Below are 23,117 nucleotides of genomic sequence, written 5' to 3' on the forward strand. Positions count from 1 at the left end.
TGGTGGATGGAGAGACATCTACCAATATACGACCTGCACCATCATGTATAAGTGTATCATTCAACTTTACCCCATGGTCTAGAGCAAACAAAAATTGCAATGCATATCGCCTAGATAGTGGAATGGCAATTCTTAAAAATAACAATACATATCGTATCGGCACCCAAGTATCATGATGGTATCGAATCGGGAGATGGGTGTATCGTCCCAGCCTTAATACATATGAGGTTGGTTATGTGATGTAAATGTCAAAATATAGCCTATTAGTTTACAAATCATGTTTTATGGTAAGTGTTTTGAGGTCATAACATAGCATTGTGCAAGGAACTAGATGAAAATTGCATGTCTTCATTAATCAATAATCTGCCCCGTATCATAATTTGTGTGGACAGTAAATTTTTTTATTTTATTTTTTTTTTTACTGCCACTAGTGTCAGATGGAACTTGTGGTGAATTGTATGTATAGGTATGTTTTTGGAGTTTTGCAAAAATAGAAGTAGAGGCAAGGGTTTTTTTTTTTTTTTTTTGAGCCTACATTGATTAGCATGATATCTTTTTATTTGAAATTTTACAGTTCCAGAGATTTCAGTCTTTCCTCTTTCAGATACGTAGGAGTTGTACTTGACTTAAAGTTGCTGTTTGGTGCCGGTACCAAGATGGCCGCCAAGTGGACTGACTGATTTTTAAAAGGGACTTTGAGCTTTATTATTTACATTTGCTCATACCAGAGTCATGACTAGACTGGTCTGCAGAATATGGTCCGATGTTATGCCTGCTGCAGTTTGTCTATTTATAGCAAGAGCAATAAAAATTTGCACCTTTCTGTAGGAGAGGCTCACACGTCAGATGCTGTTATGACGCACGACAGGTCAATGTACTTGATGATTATGGAGGCAAATTGTGTAGCACCGGCACCGAAAGGTTGCCCCCTGAGCCTGTACTAACCTGGCATGAGCTGGTGTTGCCATAGTTCCTATCATCAATACACTGAGGAGTAGTTTTGTTTATACTGCTTGATTACTCACCCTGACCATGATGTAAATGTTGATCCTCTCAAACAAAGATTACTGGATAGTAGTGTTGTCACGGTACCAAAATTCCAGTAGTCGGTACCAATACCATGAAAATTTTACGGTTCTCGGTACCAATTTTGGTACCACAGCAAAATCTGTTGGAACTATTTTACTATTTTATATAGCCTTTTTTAAAAACATATTAAATATGATTTGGAGCATGTGTGTATGTTTGTGTGTGTATATATAGGTTACCTCAATGAAATAAATTTTGAAATATAAAAAAAATAAACAAATGCTCAAACCTCCATTTTGTACTGTTGGAAAAAACCAGCATATGCTGGTTAAGGTAGGTTTTGAAGCTGGTATGCTGGTTTGAGCTATGCAGGTCCATGCTGGCCTGGTGCTGGTCCTATGCTGGTCCATGCTGGTCCTAAGCTGGTCCTGGACCAGCTCAAACCAGCATAGCAGCTTCAAAACCTACCTTACCAGCATATGCTGGTTTTTTCAACAGGGGTAACAGACGTGCGTGTTTATTTTAGCTATTCCGTCAGTGAAACAACACACTACAGCCTGTAAAACTATGAAATAAATATCGGTAAATAATGGTAACCTAAATAATAAGAAAGTTAAATAGTATTTAAAAACATTCGTTTTTTTTATTTCCACACAAAGATGTGTCATATAGCCTATCGCTCTGCTCTTTGAGAGGGATGTGGGACACGAGCAGAAAAGAGACCATTTCTCTTTAATAATATCTTCATGTCTCCTGATGATACAAGCAACTGACACTTGTTGTAAAAGGTGTGAAGAGCGAGTTTTATCCTCTGCAGGGGCAAGACATTCAGGCTATGTTTGATTTTGCGCTGCCAGAAAAAAAGCGAAAGTAAAAATCACCAGCGTGTTTGAAACGCGCTATACAAATAAACTTGACGCGCCTTATGAAGTCTAATAACAAGCACAAACTGTGTTAAATAGAAATTGACGCACAAGCAAAAAGGTTTCTGTCCTACGGTGTTTTTTCTACTTTACCACAGTAAAGAATGCGAATGAAAGAAAGAAACGTTTATAATCCCCTGCATGAGTGAAGATTTGGGAAAAGAAACAGAGATTCCATGTTCAGTGGAATAACTAATGGAATATTGTTAAATTCTCTGCTAATCGGGTGACCAGATCGCGATTCGCAAAACAGAATACAAAGCTTAAATTTATGGACTCACCTACCTCTTTCATTCGGCAAGAACCAAAATGTTTCCATGGCTGCGATGTCACATTTAATTGCTAACCTATTATTTCTTTTGTAAACAAAGCTTTGTGCTTCACTCGTGTCATATTCAAGTAAATACTGCCACAGCCCTATCAGTGGGTACCGAATATAACCGGATTCTCTGTACTGCCGGTACTACAGAAATACGGGTATCGTCACATTTTCAAAATTTCAGTACCGACTTGGTACCGAAGTACCGGTACTTTTGACAACACTACTGGATAGCACATTTTGAAAGGGTCAAAGTAAAGATGTTTTTGTGTGCGGCATTGCGAGTATACCTGACAAAGTCAGGTGACTCATTGAGTGTCTGTGTTAGGCCATCTATGGCTAAGTCTCCTCTGTCCACAGGTCAGAACAAGTTTTCATCCTGATTAGGGTGGACACAGTATTATATTCTATAGATAGCCCTTGTAGCTGCAGCCCTGGACAGTCCATGTCAACCCCACTGGTGCTGTGTCATCACTTTCAGGGCCAAATATGACCCACTTTACTGACACACTAAAGCTACTTTACTGACACACTAAATCGCATTTTAGCCAGAAGCAGTAGCTCTTAGTGTCATTTTCAATAAAAAGGAAGCAGTTATAGCCAAACAAGATGTAACGTTCCATCAACCGGACCAGGATAGAGGTGCAACATTTTTGCATACGCTGTTCCAGTCGGCAGAATGTTGATCTGGAATGTTATCCGCCTGTACAGGTGCTAAAAATAGCGCAACGGTCTCAAAAAATAAAAATAAAAAGATTACTGGCGGATATCCTGCATGGCTTCAGTAGTTCTGTGCAAATGTCCCACTCGGCGTGACCCACAAAAACCATGCATGTTCGTGCTGGTTAAGTAGATTTATGTTGATTAAAAGCTGGCCCTTTTTGTGATGAAAATTGTCATCATTATCTCAACCTCATTCCAAACCTATGGAAGCCTATGGAACCTATGTTTCCACCACTGAATTAAAAAAAATGCAATTGCGAGTTATAAAGTCAGAATTGTTAGAGAAACTCGCAAATGAGGAAAAAAGTCAGTCTTTTTTTTCCTCAGAATTGGACTTTATTTCTCACAATTGTGAGTTTATTTCTCGCAGTTGACTTCATAACTCGCAATTGTGAGTTTATTTCTTGTAATTGACTTTATAACTCGTGATTGCGACTTTATATCTCACTATTCTGAGAAAAGAAGTCAGAATTGCAAGATATAAACTCGCAATTCTGACTTTATTTCTAGCAATTGTGAGTTTATATCCCGCATTTGACTTCGTAACTCGTAATTGTGAGTTTATTTCTCGTAATTGACTTTATAACTCACAATTGCAACTTTTTTATCACACAATTCTGAGGGGGGAAAAGTCAGAATTGCGAGATGTAAAATCAAAAATATCTCTTTTTTTTGTGTTCTGCTGAAGAAAGTAGTTCATAAAAGTTTGGAATTACATGAGGGTGAGTAAACGATGATAAAATATTCATTTTGGGGTGAATTATCCCTTTAAGAATATTATGTAGACTGGCCCAGACCTTCGGTCAAGTATTTCTCCTCATGTACCATTTCTAGAGCAAGTGTAACAGGAAGGTGATGATAAACCCTAAATGAGACTAAAGGTGTTAAGCAGGTGAAAGCAGCCTTTGCTTAGACTGATGTAAGTGGAATTGAGCTGAAAGGAGTAAATGGTCAGTGTAGTTGAGAGGCATCGTGAACGATCATGAGGTTAAGTTTACAGTGGAGAATTTCTATTCCTGTCTCTTTTCCTGATACTATCTCAAGTATCTTTCTAGCATTTATCGTCTTCTGTTTATTGTCTTCTGTATGGGCGTCTTTGTGTTTGGTCTTTGGTATGTGTGAGTGGGCTGTGTGTATGTTTCTGCATGTTTTATAAACATTTCCTTCCTTCTTTCCACCATTTTGATAGAGCAGCCCAGTTCTGATTTTATAGAGTGAATCTCAAGAAAACATGTTCAGGTAACATTTTACCCTAAAATCAAAGAAAAAAAATTATGGTTGTTGTTTTTTGTGTGTGTGTGTGACTTTTTCATGAAAAATCTGCATATTTTCACCTAATTTCCCATTACCTTAAAACATTCAGACATTTTACTTTTTTGAGTTTTTTGTAAATCCTGTTATTCTCATTGGTTATTCTCATTATTTAACCAATATATAAGTAAAATTAATTATTAAAAAAATATTATTTTTACCATAGTAAAATGTAATTATTTAATTATACAAATACACAACATTATTTTAATGAGAATTAAGCATATTTTTTCCACTGTAATAATATTTGTTTATATTGTTTAATAATAATTTTATATTATATTAACTCGATACACTTGTAATTACCATAATAATATTAAATTGAATTTAATAATAATTATTTTATATTGCATTGAGGTAATGACACTTGTTGAAATATATGCTTAATTGTCATTAAATGTAAAAAAAACAAACAAAAAAAAGGTGTAATTTTCTGTCACTGGTGTTATCAAAATGCAAAAATACATTTTCTTTATTCCCAGAAGGATTTCACTCCCGTCAACTTTTGCCTTCCAAATTCACACAATTCTTACTTGTTTCTCAAGGTTTTTAGGGTGAAATATTATCTGGACATGTTTGACAGGTTTCATGAGATTCACTGTATAACAAGGGGTGCTCAATCCTGTTCCTGAAGGTCTGACTGTGAAGCTTAGCTCCAAATCTATTCAATTAAACCTGAACTGATTAATCAAGATCTTCAGGATATACTTGATAATTACAAACAGGTTGAAGTAGGGTTGGAACTGAAATCTGCAAAAAGGTAGTGCTCCAGAATTGGGCACCCCTGTTTTATAACATTTAGATCATCTGGACATATATCTTTAATTTTCACCTTCTTTATTTTTTTTATATGTGTCTGAGTATTTTGAGCACTTTGGCATCATGAATGTGTTGTGCAGGTTGCAGTTCCCACAGTTGGCCCTGCGGCGGCGCCTAGGCCAGCTGAGCTGCATGTCCCGGCCTACTGTCCGCCTTCGCTCATGGCCTCTGTCCTTCCTCTACTACATCCTGCCCTTTGGAGCGCTCAAACCTCTCGCCAAAGTAGGCTGGAGGCCCACAAGCAGAGTAAGTACAGGTGGAAACATCAAAGAGTCAACAGACTTATGTTGTGTGTGTTTGAGTGTGCAAAATCTCACTATCCAGAGACATTAATGACATCCATCAGTGTGTAATCAGTGTATTATGGGCATTTGTGATTTTGTTATGCAAAACAGGTATTACCTTATGGATGATGCTGTGATTATGTGACGCATTACTGGAACCATTACAGAATAACGACCTAGATCTGGGATCAGTTCTCTCTATTTTTTAACCCAGAGAAACGAATCCTCAAAACTGATGCAAGGTCAGCAGAAAGAGCTGCTGCTATCAGCAGATGGCTACTTGCATATGGACCTGCTGAGCTCTGTGCTCCATTGGGACTTGTGTGAAAAGAGCCATTGTCCCATGGTGCAGCTCTGAACTGAGGAACACTTTGTCTCTGGACCCAGTCGAGGGCACCGTGCCACGGTGGTTCTGACACCACTATTGTTCACTTCCCACGAAAAAATTGCCAGTCAGCCCATGCTGATGCTCCGAAGCAGATACCGTATCTCCAGTGGCAGACAGACAGGAAGTTTCAGAGAAATAGAAAAATGTTTTGTTTGTTAATGTAAATCTGTAGTTTTAGAGATTTTATTTTATTTTTTTTAAGAGGAATTTTAACTTGCCATCACTACTATGAAATCTTGTGCTGGAACTTGTGCATGTTTTACATAACATTTACTCATTTACTGGATGCTTTTATCTACTTACAAATGAGGACCTTTACAAAGAAGTTCATCATAAAAGCCAACAATAAACTAGGAAATGAACAGTACTAGGATGTAATGGTGCTTTCAAGTCATGTCGGTATCGTATTTGTGGTGGCATTCATGTGCATTCAACTCATAAAGCCGTAAATAACAGTGGGAAGCTCAGTATTTTCTTTGAGCCCCGACATTGCTAAATACCTGTAAGTATTGTGGTATTTTGCTGTGACACTGTCAGACTTTTTTTATTTACAACAAAATAAGCTAATTTCCTGCACAAAATATGATAGCATTGTAATGTAGCAATACAATAGTTTACATTGGCTTCCTGTATTAATTCCTAAAAGCAAAACACACCTGATGCACGTTCTTTGTTTTTTAATTTTCTAGAAGTAGAGTAAAAAATAAAAAAAACTTGCTGTATTTTTGTGTATTTAATTATAGGGTTAGTTCACCCAAAAATTTAAATTATTCCACAATTTATTCACCCTCAAGCCATCCTAGGTGTATATGACTTTCTTCTTTCGGTCAAACATAATTGGAGTTATATTAAAAAAATTATTCTGGCTCTTCCAAGCTTTATAATGGAAGTGAATAAAGTAACCGTGATTTTAAAGCACATCCATCCATCATAAAAGTAATCCATACAGCTCCAGGGGCTTAATAAAGGCCTTCTGAAGTGAAGCAATGCATTTTTGTAAGATCAATTTTTTTCCATATTTATAACTTTATAAACTAGAATCACTGGTTTCCATACGCAAGTCAGTTCCGGCGGAAGAGTGAACTTTGACCTGACGGATGACTGATTGATGAACGTGGACATGCAGAGGATGGAGTAAAACAAAACCCTGGTTATGAATTAGAAGTCTAAAACAAGAAATTTAATTTAATTTAATTTTTTAAAAAGAAATGTCGGAGGAGCTTGAGTTTGTTTTCCAGGCCTATTTGTTTGAACCGTGAGAGGCATCTACTCTCACCTAAGCTTACGCTACTCCTACACCCTACATAATACGCTGGAACTTGACTCTTTCATGAACACACAGACAGACGATACCGGAAGCTAGTGATTATAGTCTATGAAGTTACAAATATGGATATTTTTCTTACAAAATCCATTGCTTTGCTTCAGATGGCCTTTATTAACCCCCTGGAGCCTTATGGCTTACTTTTATGATGGATGAATGCACTTTTTTTGGACTTCAAAAAAACGCCCCCTTCACTATGATTTATAAAGCTTGGAAGTGCCAGGATATATTTTAATATAACTCCAACTGTGTTTGTCTGAAAGGAGAAAGTCATATACACCTAGGATGGCTTGAGGGTGAGTAAATTTTGAGGTGAACTACCCCTTTAAGAGAAGGTACACTGCCATCTTGCTCAGACAAAAGTGACTTGAATGCACCTGACGTTGTAAACACCTGACTTCTTAACTCGTAAATACGAACTTCCCTGTAGGTCTTGAACGCACCATGAAGTTCTTTTTATGTTAAATAGCAATTGAGATTTTTAATTTTAATAAGTAAATAATAAATACATTTTTTTGGAAGAGCTTACTATAAACGTATCAATCTTGGCATAATATGTATGTTCTGTTTAAAAATGTGTGAACCTAAAATGACACACTTTGTGGATAAAGAGCCTTTTTCTGGGTCAGGCAACATTGGTCATCCTTCACTTCCTGCTTGTTAAACCTATAACTATCATCTACAACCCACCACCCTGTAAGACTCCAACAGTGTCCGCATTTAGCCTCCTGTCTGTCAGCTGGGATTGAAGCTACAGTAATCCACTTACACTGAACACCCAGGCCAGCTCCTGTCATGCATCAGCCCCTGTACTATCTGTAGCACTGATCTAGGATCACTCCTTGCCCACATCAATAATGATCAGTGAGCTACACTGATCTTAACACTCTAAGAATCCAAACAATGGAGCACGTGGTGCACAGAGGGTGATGTAAAGCCACATGCAGCTGCTGGACTTATGCTTCCTTCACATTATCTCGGAATTATTGTAAATACGAGTTTCCTAGGTAAAAAAAAAACTGCACAAGAACACCCTCTCATGCCGAAACTTAAATGCGATAAGCTCGTATCCACGACTTCAGAAGTGTGAATGATCAAATTTCCTATGGCACGTAAAGGCAGCATTAATACAACAGGTTTTAAAACACTTAAATTGAGTGTACACATCCTTATTATTGTCAAAATATTTTTTTCAAATGTATATTACAAGGTAAAAGGCATTTTTACAAGCATTCTTTATTATTAATTCATAAATATCATTGTTTTTGGGGAGTTGCACCATTTTGCATTCTGAACGTACCTTGCCTTGTCATGAAAAAATCAAATAATGTGACACTTTAAGAATATTTTAAGTTGCCGAAATTTCGATTCATCACAAATATTTATGGTGTGTTATATTCAAAATCAGATCTGGGATATTCCTTCTTGATATCTGACTTCTGATAATAAAGCATTCTGTTGTCAGATGATGTATAAAGAAACAAAGAAAACAATCATTAAAGTGCCCCTGTTATGCAAATTCTAAAGGTTCCTAATTTTGTTTTGGAGGTCTCCTTTACATGCATCCAAGGTCAAAAAACTCTAATTTTTTCATAATATACATTGCAGCATCACCTCTTTTCTCACCGTCTGAAATGGTTCAATCACTTTAAGTGTGTTTATGTTCCACTCTGCGAACGTTTGCTGTTGTGTATTATACAGATATTTGAGCATGCCGTCTTCAAACTCTTTCTTTTGGGTGTAGGTTACAATCTACAAGTCCATACCCACACGACTGCTCTCCAGAGCCTGGGGTCGCTTGAACCAGGTGGACCTGCCCACTTGGTTACGGAAACCTATCTTCAGATTGTATATATGGACATTTGGTGTCAACATGAAGGAAGCGGCCGTGGAGGATCTACAGCACTACAGAAACCTGGGCGAGTTTTTTAGGCGCAAACTCAAACCTCAGGTCCGGCCAGTGTGCGACTCGCACTGCGTGGTAAGTCTGGGTTTGTAACTAGAAAAAGAGGAATTATTTGAATTTCCATTCACTTTCATTCATATGCAAACCCAGGAAAAACATATGCATTGAATTTTCATTTCACGCTATGTGTGATTAGTTCAGGTTTAGTGACCTGCCAGTTTGTATTGGCTTTAACCAGTAAAGGGCCTAAACATTGTATATTGTTATATTGTTGTATTGTTGTTGTATATTGTTTATGACATTTAAAAGAATATGAAGTGTAGTGTATGGCAGTGTAACAGGAACCCGGAGTAGATGGTAAATTATTTATTTATTTTTTATTTATTTTTTTTGAAGTAGGTGGTTATAAATATTTAAATAAAAATATTTTAATATTTTAAATTATTTATTTGAAACAGAAGCCCTGGAATGTTACATCATTTCCTGTTGCCTATATTTGTTATGGGTTCTGAAATAATTGCATGCTTAATCTAATGTTTGTTTTCATTTGATAATTTTGCATATTCCAGCTAATCGAGCTAGTCGGTTTTTAATACAGTATGAAGAAAACATACGAAATATATGATAGATTAATACAATGAGTGACCATTCGCTCCACAGATCAGTCCAGCTGACGGCAAGATCCTTCATTTTGGCCGTGTGAAGAACTGTGAGGTAGAGCAGGTGAAGGGAGTGACCTACTCCCTGGAAACATTCCTCGGGCCACGCACCTGGGCAGAGAGTTTAACCGCTAACAGAAGTAAGTCTCAATTAATTTGTCATTTGACCAAGTAGGACATGTTTCTGGAACTAAATTCTTTGATGTCGGATCATAACATGAGACAATTTGGATGCAAGTTTTTCTGAACAACCAAATCCATTTTTAGATTATAAACATGGCTTAGAAAAGAATCACAATTGTCACTCACTCAAAATCAGTTTACACACACGTTCAGCAGAAAATAAGATGCGTACTGATTGTCACAACAGTAGCAAAATTAAAGCTGCTCTGATCCCATCCGCTCTCAGTCCGGGATTCGGTTCAGTTCCGGCTAGGTTCAGTGAAAGTAAGTTCATATAACAGAGATGACATTGAAGAAAGACTTTAAAAAAATGTTGTCAACAGCAGTTTGAATGGAAAGGATCATTTACAATATGGTATACATTTTGAGATGTTTTTCTCTACAGTCCGTATTTTGAATTTCTGGATCACTGTATAGTTGACTTCATATTTCTGGTGCCTCATCAAATTTTAATATCAAGACTGTATTGTCAAAATGTTTTTGCACCAAGTGATTTAACGTAACAAGTACCTGGAAAAGCTTGTTGAGCAAACTAACTATAATCCACACTACTGTTCAAAAGTGTGATGTTGGTTAGATTTTTTTAAATGGTTTTTGACAGAAGTCTCTTATGCACATCAAGGCTACATTTATTTGATCAAAAATACAGTAATATTGTGAAATATCATTACAATTTAAAATGCCTGTTTTTTTTATTTTAAATGTATTTTCAAAATGTAATTTATTCCTGTGATGGCAAAGTTGAATTTTCAGCATCATTACTCCAGTCTTCTGTGTCACATGATCCTTAAGAATTCATTCTAATATGTTTTTTTTTTTTTTTTTTTTTTTTTCAGGATAAATAGAAATTTCAAAACAACAGCATTTATTTGAACTGGAAATATTTTGTAACATTATAAATGTCTTTACTGTCACTTTTGATCAATTTAATGCATCCTTGCAAAATAAAAGTGTTCATTAGTTTTCATATTACTGACCCCAAATGTTTGAACTGTTTTGCATCTCTAAAATCGCAGGGAAATTATAGATTGATATGAATATTGAAAGCACTAAGCCTTAAATCGGATCTGACCAAGAAAGAACATCATGCAAAGCTTATAGACCATGTGATATAAACTCTCCAATATCTTTAATATTTTTTTTCCTGACAACTATTGAACTATTAAATCATCTCGGTTTTATTTTTCTGGTCCTGTTTAGATGAAGATGACCCTGGCACATTCCAGGATGCCCTGGTCACTAAGGAGGGGAATGAGTTGTTTCACTGTGTAGTTTATCTGGCTCCAGGTGACTACCACTGCTTCCACTCGCCTACAGACTGGAGGGTGGCACACAGACGGCACTTTCCAGGTCAGCGGCATAATATTTTTCTCTCTCTCTTGCTCTCTGTTATTTTGTTTTGCTTTTTGAAAATATGATTTGTTGTTAAAAAGATTAATCAACAGCGACTTTAGGTCTTAAATGCTTAAGTTATAAGCGTCTTTTCTAATCTGATGGCGACTGAGCAGTGCGATACCATCAGTGCCTGGTTACATAACTAAAGCATGGTTTATGGTCTGATACGTATGTTTATATCATAGGATCTCTGATGTCAGTGAACCCTGGAGTTGCACGATGGATCAAAGAACTTTTCTGCCATAATGAGCGAGTGGTCTTGAGTGGGGAGTGGACGCATGGCTTCTTTTCACTCACAGCTGTAGGAGCGACAAATGTGGGATCTATACGCATCTATTTTGACAAGGTTAGAATTGTTCTTTAAAATGTCCATACTACTCTTATTTAGCTCATATAGAAGAATGAAAGTTAAAAGCAATAGTTTCCCCTGAAAATGAACCCTAAAAGCCTGACATATGAAACAAGTCAAAAAAAATATTTTTTTATCCCCCCCAAAAAAAATCTATTATATAGTATGGTATAACAGAATATGCTCATATTCAGAGGAAAAAATACCTCAGTTTGCGCTCTATATCTTACAATAATATGTCTTAGTAAGAAAGATGATATTCAAATGGCAAAACATAAATCAAGGCAATACAGTGATGATTGAGAGAAATAAAACAAATAAACTGTTTTTGGAATTATACTAAAAAAGAATAAATTATCAATCAGATGACATGCAGAGGGCATGTAGTAGATTACAAGATCACGATTCTCCCACGATTCTGAAAAGACAACTAAACAAAATAAAAAAAAATATTTCTGACAAAATATTAATTGCTGGAAAAAATATTTAATTTGAGTGAATTATTTTAAAAAAAAAGGGGGGGGGGGTTTGAATGAATTCAATGACTCATTAATAAATAGCCTACTTGTTTCATTAATAATAAAACTTACTTAATTTCATTAAGAATAAATAACTCACCTTTAATTGTAAGAAACTAAATCCTAATAAGAAAGACTTATACCGATTGTTGCAAGGAGACAGGTGATACAATGGGCACAGAAACATGCGCTTCAGTATATCCAGAGCACTTGGACTAAGTTCATAGTTCATCTTGGTTCAAAAGTTCATAGCTGTTACATTAGAAATATTGTGGTTGTGCAACATCTGGTTCATGGCATCCAGCTGTTTGTTGAGCCATTTTTGTACTGCAACTATTTTTAAAGCAGTCATCTGTCCTGTCTGGCTCCCAGGAGCAAGTAGCACACCATAAAGTATCCACACGAGACGGTTCTTTAATCTCTCCACAACGCCTCACAAATGAACCTGTGGATTCTGCATAAAAACAGGAACATTGCTCACAGCAGGTGATTTGTCCAGCAGTGCTGAGATGTGTTGTTCACATAATATTTTTCAGCTTTGAAAGCTGTGGCTGTAGGCTTTTACGATGCTGACCGTAGGAGTGTTATTGTTCACTAAAACAAAGATAGATAGATAGATATTAAAAATCATTTTTGTTAATTGAAAGAAAGCTGATATAAAATAAAATACAGCCTAAATATTAGATGGAAAAACTTAAATTAGACATGTTGCTTTAGCAACTAACTGATGTAGTAATTTTAGTTCTTCAACTTATTTTATAAGTGAATTAAAAATAAATCAAAAAATAAAGACAAAAGCACATAAAATTACTAAAACTTAAAATAAAAAAATAAACTGAAAATATAAAATTAAAAGCTCATTCAAAATATTAATTAATATTATAATAGTATACAGATAATACTAAAATAACATCGGACAATAATATAGCGCACTATTAGTATGGTAAAATGCTCTTCAAGAAGTTGCATCTCTCAGTTATTTGAGAATTACTTCTTCCTCTAAATGCGCCACCCTTTCCAGTCCTAAGCAGATTAAAGATCACTAGACAACCTAGTCAACTAATCAGCCATTCTGGTGGGATGGGAACTGAAAGATAATTAGTATAACTTAATTTACAAGTGCTTGGGTTTGTGGGTTAAGAGACACCTGCAACAGTAGTTAAAACGAGTCTCCAGTTTGTTCTTCATTTTCGCTTGAAGTATATCGGGGCCTATCTTGTTTAAATGCTGTATAGCCACAGAATCACTCTTGATGATGTATGATATATTTTCTGTAAAACCAATTGTGGTATTTTTAGCATTAGCAGAATATTGAGCTACACCGCTAAGAGTGGATTTGGCCTCATTTTTAATGGGCTGCAATCAGACCACTAGACAGTAGCAGGCTTGTGTAAAAATGTGGGTTAATGGGTGAGATGAGTGTTTGAAAGTAGATGGCAGTAGCACCTGTTTGGTGTATCCTGACTTGATAAGTGGTATTTCAGGATCAGGAATGTGACCTCATTGAGCTGTGCCCCTGCCACATTTCTTAAATTGCATGTTTTCCCTAAATCTAATGGATTTGGATTTTATTCGTATTAACATGAAAATGGAGGTTTCCCATCTGTTAAAAGATGTATTTTTAAAAAGCTTGTACCAATTCGGTTTGAGTGCATTGACATTAACAAGCTGCTTTTTCTCTGTAGGAGCTCCGTACCAACAACCCTCGCTACAACAAAGGAACTTACAATGATTTCAGCTACGTAACAAACAACAACCAAGAAGGTGTGAGCATGAGAAAAGGAGAACACCTGGGCGAGTTCAACTTGGGCTCCACTATTGTACTGTTATTCGAAGCTCCACGGGATTTTACCTTTAATTTGCAAGCAGGCCAGAAGATCCGTTTTGGAGAACCTCTCGGGACGATGTAACGCAGACGAGAGGGGAACAGAATCTGACGATGGACACGCCAGTCTGTGTGTAGATGCATTCAGGGTCTCAAAAACTAATACACTCACATTTGCAGAGATGTACTCTGTTTGAACTGAGATACATGTGTGTTCATATGTACTCACACAAACACCACTGTTGCATTATTGCCATTGGGTTCTCCCAGTAATTTTTTTTAGGCTTTTTTGTTGTTGTTGTAAAATACTATTAAGGCAAAGCTTAGACCATCATGTTGTAAAGTATTTGTTTACCATGAAATGCCATCCAGTTTTTTTTTTTTTTTTTTTTTTGGGCTCTAAATTATTTTTATATTTTGTTTTAGTAAAACGGTTGTTTTGTTTTTCTGTGTTTGCCCATATTGCCTTCGGCTGGAGTCAAACTGTGTGAAGGGTTTGAAGAGTTTCATTTCCACAGCTAACTTTGCAAGTCTTGGGAATGTATGAGAGACCACTATTTGGTTCCTTCTTTTTTCCCAGTCACTCATCTTTAAAACCGTTCTCTCCGTCCAACTTTTGCTCTTCACGAAGGTGCAAGCCATTTTGACAGTAAAATCGTGGCCACATTTTCTCACTAAGAAAGAGTTTTGGAAAAGACAGGTGAGAATTATCACTGCCGCTGTTCTCTGGCATTGAATTATGCCTTTGCTTGTTGGTCTAGCGATTAGTTTGGAGGTTAATGTAAAGTATTTTGCTGTCTCAACTTAATTAGTGCCAAAACGCAAGATATATTTTTACTAACACACGTTTTTTTGCCCTTTTGATATGAATCAGAGTTCTTGTAATCTTATGGCATGTGTTTTTCGTTCTTGGACTTTTCTCTCTCTTTTTTTTTTTTTTTTTGACTAACCAGCACCTAGCAAGTTCAACAGACTCTACACCCTGAGCTAAGGATAAAGACCCTCCAGTCTCTCTTAATCTAGACCACATCTGTATGAAGATAAGGGAGAGGACTCTGGAAATTTTGCTTTGAATGTGTTGAAAACCAAACACTGGGCTTTTCTGTGCACCGAGCCACATTCTTGTGGAAATTCTTTTGAAGAAAAGTCTTATTAATTCAATTCATGTAACATAGACATTAATTACAAACTAGTTCCAAGTGCAAGAAACATGTCATTAATAAATTTTGAAGATTATTTAAAAAGTTTGTTATTGTGATATTGCCATTTCATTTGATACCATCATTGTGTCATGTTTCGACCACAATGCTTTTTCAAAAGGGTTGCTGCTTCTTGACCAGGAACTCGTGAGTGCTGGCTTTACTGGCATATTTCTTCCTTCTTCAATTATTTATGTGAAGTATTCAGTATATTCCATAACCATTAGAGGTAAAACAAGAAGTGAAATGTTAATATATACAGTTTATGGTGGATTAGTACACTAAGCTTCTCAGGACAGTTGTATATTTATACATGGAGGAATATAAAAAGGACAAATCTGACCATGGTATTTGAGGAAAGTCATTCATCATTACGTAATGCTGATTAATAATGAACAAAGTCTCAGTGGAATATGGATTAAAATGTCAGAGGTGCTTTGAAAGGGATGTATCAGGAGCACTGTTCAAGCAGTGTAACGTTTAGTTCATTTAAAACTATTTAAAGGCCATTTTTATAATTATTCATTAAAAATACATTGTTTTAATACTTAATATTAATTGAAAGACTGCATGGAATATTTGTACTTTTAAAAATTAAGCGGTTACCCACATGACTATTGTAATGAATTGCAAGATTCATGCAGATTTTAATCTAATATGTTTTGCTTTTGGTCAGACAAAATGTCTGTTATTTGTCAATTACCTTCTCAATTTCCAGTCAGGACATCTTTCAACTTATAAGCACACAAAATGCCCCAGTGCAGTAGTAATAGGGAGTCAACTCCAAAAGAGTCCGACCAAGGCTTTTTCTCGTAACTTTTATTGGCAACAACTAGGAAACGATGGTGACTCATCAATTCAAGGTAATGTCATCTTTAAATTGGACTGATTTCGCCAGTCACGCTAAATGTGTGTTGTTTTAATAAAGGTATTGCCGGCCCTGTTTTAACTTAAAGTAAATAGAGAAAATGGAGTCGATTGTGAGTCAGGAATCGGAGTCGAACACCCCTACAGTGCATTTCTCACTGCATAACGGCCCGCGCGACCCCCTCCCCACACACAGCGCGCCCGTCTGTTCACTTCTAGAATCTTCTCGTTTCTTCTCCATCCTCCAATCACAGTCAGAGCAGCACACTCACGCGGCCGAAGGCACGCCTGTTTCAATAAGCCTTGACCGTTACTTTAACCTTCAGAAAAAATAAACCGAGTAAGCAAACATTTAGTTACTATCATGTTACTATTCATGTTACCAGCAGTTGCCCATTCCGCTGCTGTGGTAATACAACCACAACTTACATCCTTAGCTACCAAGTAAACAGTAGTTGACAAAACACGATTTATTTTATTTTATATTATATAATCTTTAATGCTTAAGGGTATCTGGTCATTTAAAAATGTTAATGATTTAATCTTTTAGCAGTTAATCCACTGTGTGAAAATTAAGTACATATTACATGTTATCTGTCAAGTTATATAGGGTAATAAGGTTATATGTATAATATGTATGGAAATAAAAATTAAAATATTTAGATTGAGTGCAACATGCCGCAGTGGTGTCATGGCAACCATTCACGTGCGTTTTTTTTCTATACGCATTTCATGTGTGCTTGCTAAGAAAGATTTAGACAGGGATATTTAGTAGCAAGTTTAGTGTCACATGATGCTTAAATATGGCAATAAATCGCTACCATGGTATTTTCTTTCGAACCCATCAATGTAACAATTTGTTACAGTGATGAGTTCGAATGAAAATACAATGGTTAACAATCAAGACAGCAGAGGAAACTGTTCTTTAACTTGCCTTTTGCGGGTATTGTTTTTTGACGGTTGTATTTTAATAAGCGCACTCCCCCTACTGGCGCTAATATAAGTCTGCAGTGACTAAAGAGGCATTCCTGGGATTCGGTGCCTTTTGTGTCCCCAGTAAACAGATCAAGAACTTTCTGCACACTACAATATTAATTTTAAAGCTGTCTTAGACATAGGCCTAAGTATCTAAGCTTGCATATCCCATTTTCATGATAAATATACTTACTTTGTGTGATTTTCCCCAAAATCTTTACATTGTTGGGTATATCATTAATGTTTCTCTCTAATTTATAGAGTTTTTTTCAATTATACATTTATTTTAACAATTATAATAAAGGTTTTTAATGTGTCTCTCAAGTTATTTTTGACTACTTTCCCTTCAAATGAAAGTTGGAATAGCTAAATGACATCATAAAGCAGTCATCACTTCTTTTGGAGGGAAACTGTCTGTTTTGATCAATTTTATCTTTCAAATTTGATGTGGTCAACCTCAATATGTCCACTCTGTTAAGGGAAATATGAAAAAAGTTAGTAGAAAAATCATATTATTAAAATTACAATTTAAAAAAAACATGCAATTCTTTATTTGATAAACCTTTTTAGCTTCTTTTTGCTCAGACTTGGTGAAGTGGCTGATTTTAGATCAGAATGTCCACTATGTTAATGTCCAACTTGATAAAAGGTGTAGAGCTGTAAAAAGACCTAATAGAGTGGACACTGAGAGTGTACATAATGATTGTAAAAGTAATTTATATGCTTAAAGTTCTTTGGTGATGTTTTACATATTGTTTCCTATCAAAATCCAGTTCAAACAAAAAGTATTGTAAATATTGCAACTGGTTGTATGAGATAGGAAATCATCTATCAATCCATTTTTTATCAGTCCATCTACTCTGTTATAAAATTGTCCACCCTGTTAAGCAGTTGTTGTTGTTTTTTCATAAATTTCATAAAAATAGCACACACACACAAAAAAATAAAAATAATTCAGTGACAATGAAAATGTATTGGAGTATCAATAATATACTTTAGAAATTGAACAAAAATGCCTTTCAGGCCTTTGTATCTGGAAAAAGAAAAATATAAAATGATCCGTTTGTGAGAAATTAGGTACATAATATATATTTCTGATAATTTATTAACTGATATGCTTTTAAAGGGACTTGTCTAAGAAAATGTACACAATGCCCATAAATTAGAATCATAAGTACTGTTGTTCATTTGTCCCTAACAGGGTGGACATTTTTGATATACCATTTCATTGATTTTGTTTAATAAATGGTTACATTATTTACCCGAGCTTGACCAAAATCTTTTTTCAAATGTTTTACATCACCGTGTTGATTTTCTAAATTTTATGATGTCCAAAAGGCACACAATACCAGGAAAGACCCTAAAATTCATTAATGTGAGAAGCAAATTAATATTTATTTCCATTTATCTCACATTTTGTCCTAGTTAGGCTGGAATTTTCCCTTAAAGGGATAGTTAATCCAAAAATGAAAATTCTGTCATCATTTACTCACCCTCAAGTTGTTCCAGATCTGTATAAATTTCTTTGTTCTGCTGAACACAAAGGAAGATATTTTGAAGAATGTTTGTAACCAGGCCACTTTGGGGCACCACTGACTTCCATAGTAGGAAAAAAAAAATACTATGGAAGTCAATGGTGCCCCAAAACTGTTCGGTTTCCCACATTCTTCAAAATACATTCCTATGTGTTTAACAGAACAAAGAAATTTATACAGGTTTGAAACTACTTGAGGGTGAGTAAATGATGACAGAATTTTCATTTTTGGGTGAACTGTCCCTTTAACTGTGTATGAAGTAAGATATTTTATTATACATGTTTATAAATTATCCACATGCTATCATTAAATTTACCGTTATTTTAACCTGTCATTATTAACAAGAGACAAGCAGCCATATACGAAAAATCACAATAACCACAGTTTTGGTCAAAATACCATATTTACTACAGTTAACCTATTACTCTTACAATACAGTGTGTAAACTTCATAGCAGCCACCACTGTCAACAACAAAAAAAAAAAAAAAAAAAAGACAAATGCAACAAAAGCTATTTGAATGAGATTCTGTATGAATTTGATTTTTACACAATAACCTTGTAAAAGTATACTATAAATTTTACAAAGGGATCAATCCATTATGTGCGTACTGTGTAGTATCGTTTCATTTATGGGAACATCTTGATAGCAAACATAAAATTACTTACACGAAATATTAAGCAATGTCTCAAGAAAATAGATAATAAAGTCTACCAGTACCAATTTACTAGCATATTAACTGTTTTTAACTATTACAGTAAGTGTTTCCCTCTGAATCCATCATTTCCTTGTGATTGAAATGTTTCAAATGTCTCTCCTAAACTTTGTCTTTGCAAAATTTTGGTTTACTTTCCATGAACTCTCGGACACTATACTGAAAATAAAGCTAAAGAAATCTAATGTTGTATATCAATAGTGGACAGTATTAATAACCCTATCCACAGTAGGTGTCGTGCTGCAGATTTCAGGTAACAAAGTTTCTGTACATCTGTAAACCGGCTGGTCTAGACTCCATGTGACTGTAAATCTGTTGTTCCAGGAACTCGCTCTAAGGGCACTGCGTCCCAAACCGGTTCAGCTGCTAATATACTCCCTTTACTCAGCTGAAAGAATTTGTCGTCACACAGACTGAGTCATCTTGTTAGAAACATTGAGAAGTTCTTAAGTAAAAAGACAGTTCTTTATGGAGACAAAAGTGATTTTATGTATCAAAAAAATATATTGATCATCGTGCCTAACATATAATACAGACAATCCAAAATGTTTTGTTTGGCATATTTTACATTACAGTAGTCAGGCTCACAGTCTTATGGCCAAAAAAAAACTGTCCACGCCCCATCATATTAAATGTAACTACCATAATATTGCTTATAATAAAATAATATCAGTACTATAAATGTTTTATCTTACATTCAACAGTCTCTTTGGCAGATTTACCAATAGACAATGCGTCAGCAGTATGTCTACAGCAACCAGAAAAGCTTGTTCAATAGAAATGCCACAACACTTATTCTACAGGAAGAGCTGACAGTGTCCTTTTATATATTCTTTAGAAAAAGAATGAGGGTTCTTCCTCGAGTTTCACTGACCTGTGTCTGACGGCATGTCAGGGTGTGGCTCAAAAACCAAATGAAACTTGGAGAAGCCCACCGGGACATATTGTGAAGAGAGCCTCACCTCTGTGTGCACCACTAAAACCAGTTCAGCGTCATTATAATTTATAGAAACACTCCATTAACAATGATATTATTCAAATATAAGTAAGTAAGTGTACAAGAACAACTGGGTGACGCTGAAGGGGAGTATCTAAGTATGCCATTGTATGAGGCACACAAAGGTAAGGCAACTTCAAAGCGGTCCAATAAAAGCAATCCAGCAGAACAAAGCACTGTTTGACATAATCCAAAAGTAAATATTTAATATAATAGGTTTCAGTGTAGTCACAGAAGGTCAGCTCTTGTTTTGTATGATCTCCAGGTTATGTAATAGCTAAAGCAGTCCTAAAATCCAGTCATTTTAGAACTGTATGGCATTTGGCTTTCAAAATTTGGGAGGCTGAATGATGGTTCCAAACTGTAAACCCACAGGGTACATCATCTGGTCTCACTTCCTTCTCCGGCAGCGGCAACAACAGGCGTAGCATCGTCCCACCTGCTCGTCGCTTTCTTTTACAGTGTATCCTGGCTGGTTGTTGTAAGGAGGGGGGTTCTGGCTGCCGTTTCTGGCCTCTCCGTAAACCGGAACACCTGAGGTGTTGTTCTCCCCTGGATTTTTGAAGCTGTTGTAGGGGTTTAAGGAGTTACGGTTGTTGTAGGTGCTCTCTAAGGTCATTGGGTTCATGATGATGGTGCTGGAGTCTCCCTGATCCCGCAACTTGGCACGAGGGATGGTGACATCACCATAGGGGTTCTCAAGTGAGATATTCATGGTGTCAGGCTGGAGGAAATGGGCAAAAATGAATAATCAAGGGCCTCGGTTTCTGTTTCAGTCTGTTAAAACTCTTGAAACATTATTGGATCCAAATATCAGTTCTTTCTTCAATATCCCTAAGGAAAGAAAATGTATTTTATTGTTTGGAGATTGTTTGCTTGACAGGACATCTTACAAAACACATTATACAACAAGACCCATTCACACTTAGAACGTTAACTATATTAGCATCCACACCAATGCATGCTGCAGTTATGTCGTCTTTAAATTTGAGTGGATTCTGATTGGCTGTTTTTAAATTGTCCATGAGCTGGGATAACAATCGTTCTGAAAGTGATTCTAAATGATATCTGGGTGGTTATCATTATAGGCCTAGTTGTGGGGTGGAATTCTATATTCTCATAGAATTAGAGTGACTATTAAAACTTCATAGTTATCGTTATCTTCCTTGGTATAAACGGCGTTCCAGATTGTACTACTTAAAGGGATGGTTCACCCAAAAATTTATTCACCCTCAAGTTGTTCCAGTCCTGTATGAATTTCTTCTGCTGAGCACAAAAGATGATATTTTGAAGAATGTCGGTAACCAAACAGTTGATGGGACCCCATTGACTTCCATAGTAATTTTTTCCCCATCAACTGTTTGGTTACCCATATTCTTCAAAATATCTTGTTTTGTGTTCAGCAGAAGAAAGAAATTCATACAGATTTGGAACAACGTGAGGGTGAGTAAATGATTAAAGAAGTTTCATTTTTGGGCGAACTATCCCTTTAATGGTGGGGATTCAGTGACCCGTGTCTTTCTGTCTTTATGAAGGAGTCAATGAATCACTCACTGAACTGATTTCATTCAAAGATGCTGATTCATTCAGAACCAAAACTGACTGCAATTCTGAATAGAATACTACTCTTACTATCTCTGTCGTAAAAAGAAATGGCTTAGTACTGTGGTATTATGTTATTCTGAATTCAGTCTTTAAGAATGAGACATTGAATCATTCACTCAACCGATTCGTTCAAACACACGGATTCAATCATGAACTCTATGCCCCCTGTGTTTTTTGCTTGGAAACTTAACGGTTACGGCTTATCGTAGCCTACTGTCGGTTTGGTTTGGATATTCGTTGGCGGAACAAAAAATGTTAAGCAACTGGCAAAATTTTGACTAAAATGTAAGTTATTGACTTTAACTTAACATTTATTGAACTGTTGTATAAAATCAATCTCACATTTGCAGTCACGCTTTTGCTTTGAAACCACCGAGCTGATACTCGGAAAATAACAACTGATAGGTTTGTTAAAATAATTTCGTAACATTAAGGAGCATAAACGCTCAGTTGTTATTGTAAATTGTTATTGCTTAGTTTTAAGTTATATTATAAGCTCTATGTGTGGTATTATAAATTAGACAATAAGACTCTTTAAGCTATTTATTTTTGACCAAATCATTCCTAGATTCAAAGACTTACCTCTTACTTGTAAAAAACAAACAAATCACAATTAACTTTATCTGTGCGCGTGACCACTGATACAGAAATACAGATAAACTGCTTACCGGCAGAGGCCTGAGGGTGATTTGTTTGGTGGGAATCAGTTTTCACACCTGCACGCTGTTCCTGCTGTGACTTCTGTTCTTCCGTGTTTCCGAAATAAGGTGAGACCAACCTGAACCACCAGGTTGGAGATAAAAGGAGGAGGTGGCTATCCAGCTGACCGTGAGTCTTGTTTAAACATGGCAGTGTGTATGTAACCCCACCCTTTAGGCATTCAAGCTCAGCTGAAACCACCAGGAGCGTGTGTATGTTTTAATGGGGGAGGAGGCTGGTGAAAGTCAGTTAAGGAATGTTAATATAGAATTCACTATCATTATAGTTAGACGATATGTTGCAGAGACGATACAATGACATATACTTTTAATCAAATGAAAACAGTTTGTCCTGATCCTAAAATTCTAATCAGTCTATGGATGCTGTTATGTAAGATGGTTATCCTTTCTGCAAACATTACATTGCTAGGCACCAGAGTACACCTCTTGTCCACAGCCTTGTTTTAACTCTGCTAAATATTAACAGAATTGACATTTTTAAGTACTACTACATGCAAAACTAGATTTAAAAAGGGTGCTTAATGGAATAATGCTGCAATTGAGAGAGAATG

General features: G+C 36.0%; 1 protein-coding gene and 1 long non-coding RNA gene across 7 annotated transcripts in view; one reads left to right on the top strand and one right to left on the bottom strand.

Annotated features, from left to right (window-relative positions):
• Positions 1–15,202, top strand: part of pisd (phosphatidylserine decarboxylase) — a 32,570-nt gene extending 17,368 nt beyond the window's left edge. For 5 of the 6 annotated variants that reach the window (XM_051895812.1, XM_051895814.1, XM_051895813.1 and 2 more), the window contains 6 exons: positions 5,205–5,370; positions 8,865–9,101; positions 9,687–9,825; positions 11,069–11,218; positions 11,449–11,609; positions 13,816–15,202. In XM_051895812.1, coding sequence (XP_051751772.1) covers positions 5,205–5,370; positions 8,865–9,101; positions 9,687–9,825; positions 11,069–11,218; positions 11,449–11,609; positions 13,816–14,040 — 1,078 coding nt within the window. In that variant the 3' untranslated portion in view covers positions 14,041–15,202. The remainder of the gene's footprint in view (positions 1–5,204; positions 5,371–8,864; positions 9,102–9,686; positions 9,826–11,068; positions 11,219–11,448; positions 11,610–13,815) is intronic. The other variant, XM_051895810.1, reaches the window with a different exon arrangement.
• On the bottom strand, positions 14,871–22,830 carry LOC127513716 (uncharacterized). The gene is made up of 2 exons (XR_007930475.1): positions 22,516–22,830; positions 14,871–21,076 (listed from the first exon to the last, which is right to left on the bottom strand). It is a non-coding gene; the product is annotated as an uncharacterized LOC127513716 (long non-coding RNA).
• Between the last annotated feature and the right edge of the window lie 287 nt (positions 22,831–23,117).

This window comes from Ctenopharyngodon idella, chromosome 5 (assembly GCF_019924925.1).
Source record: "Ctenopharyngodon idella isolate HZGC_01 chromosome 5, HZGC01, whole genome shotgun sequence".
Lineage (NCBI taxonomy): Eukaryota > Metazoa > Chordata > Actinopteri > Cypriniformes > Xenocyprididae > Ctenopharyngodon > Ctenopharyngodon idella.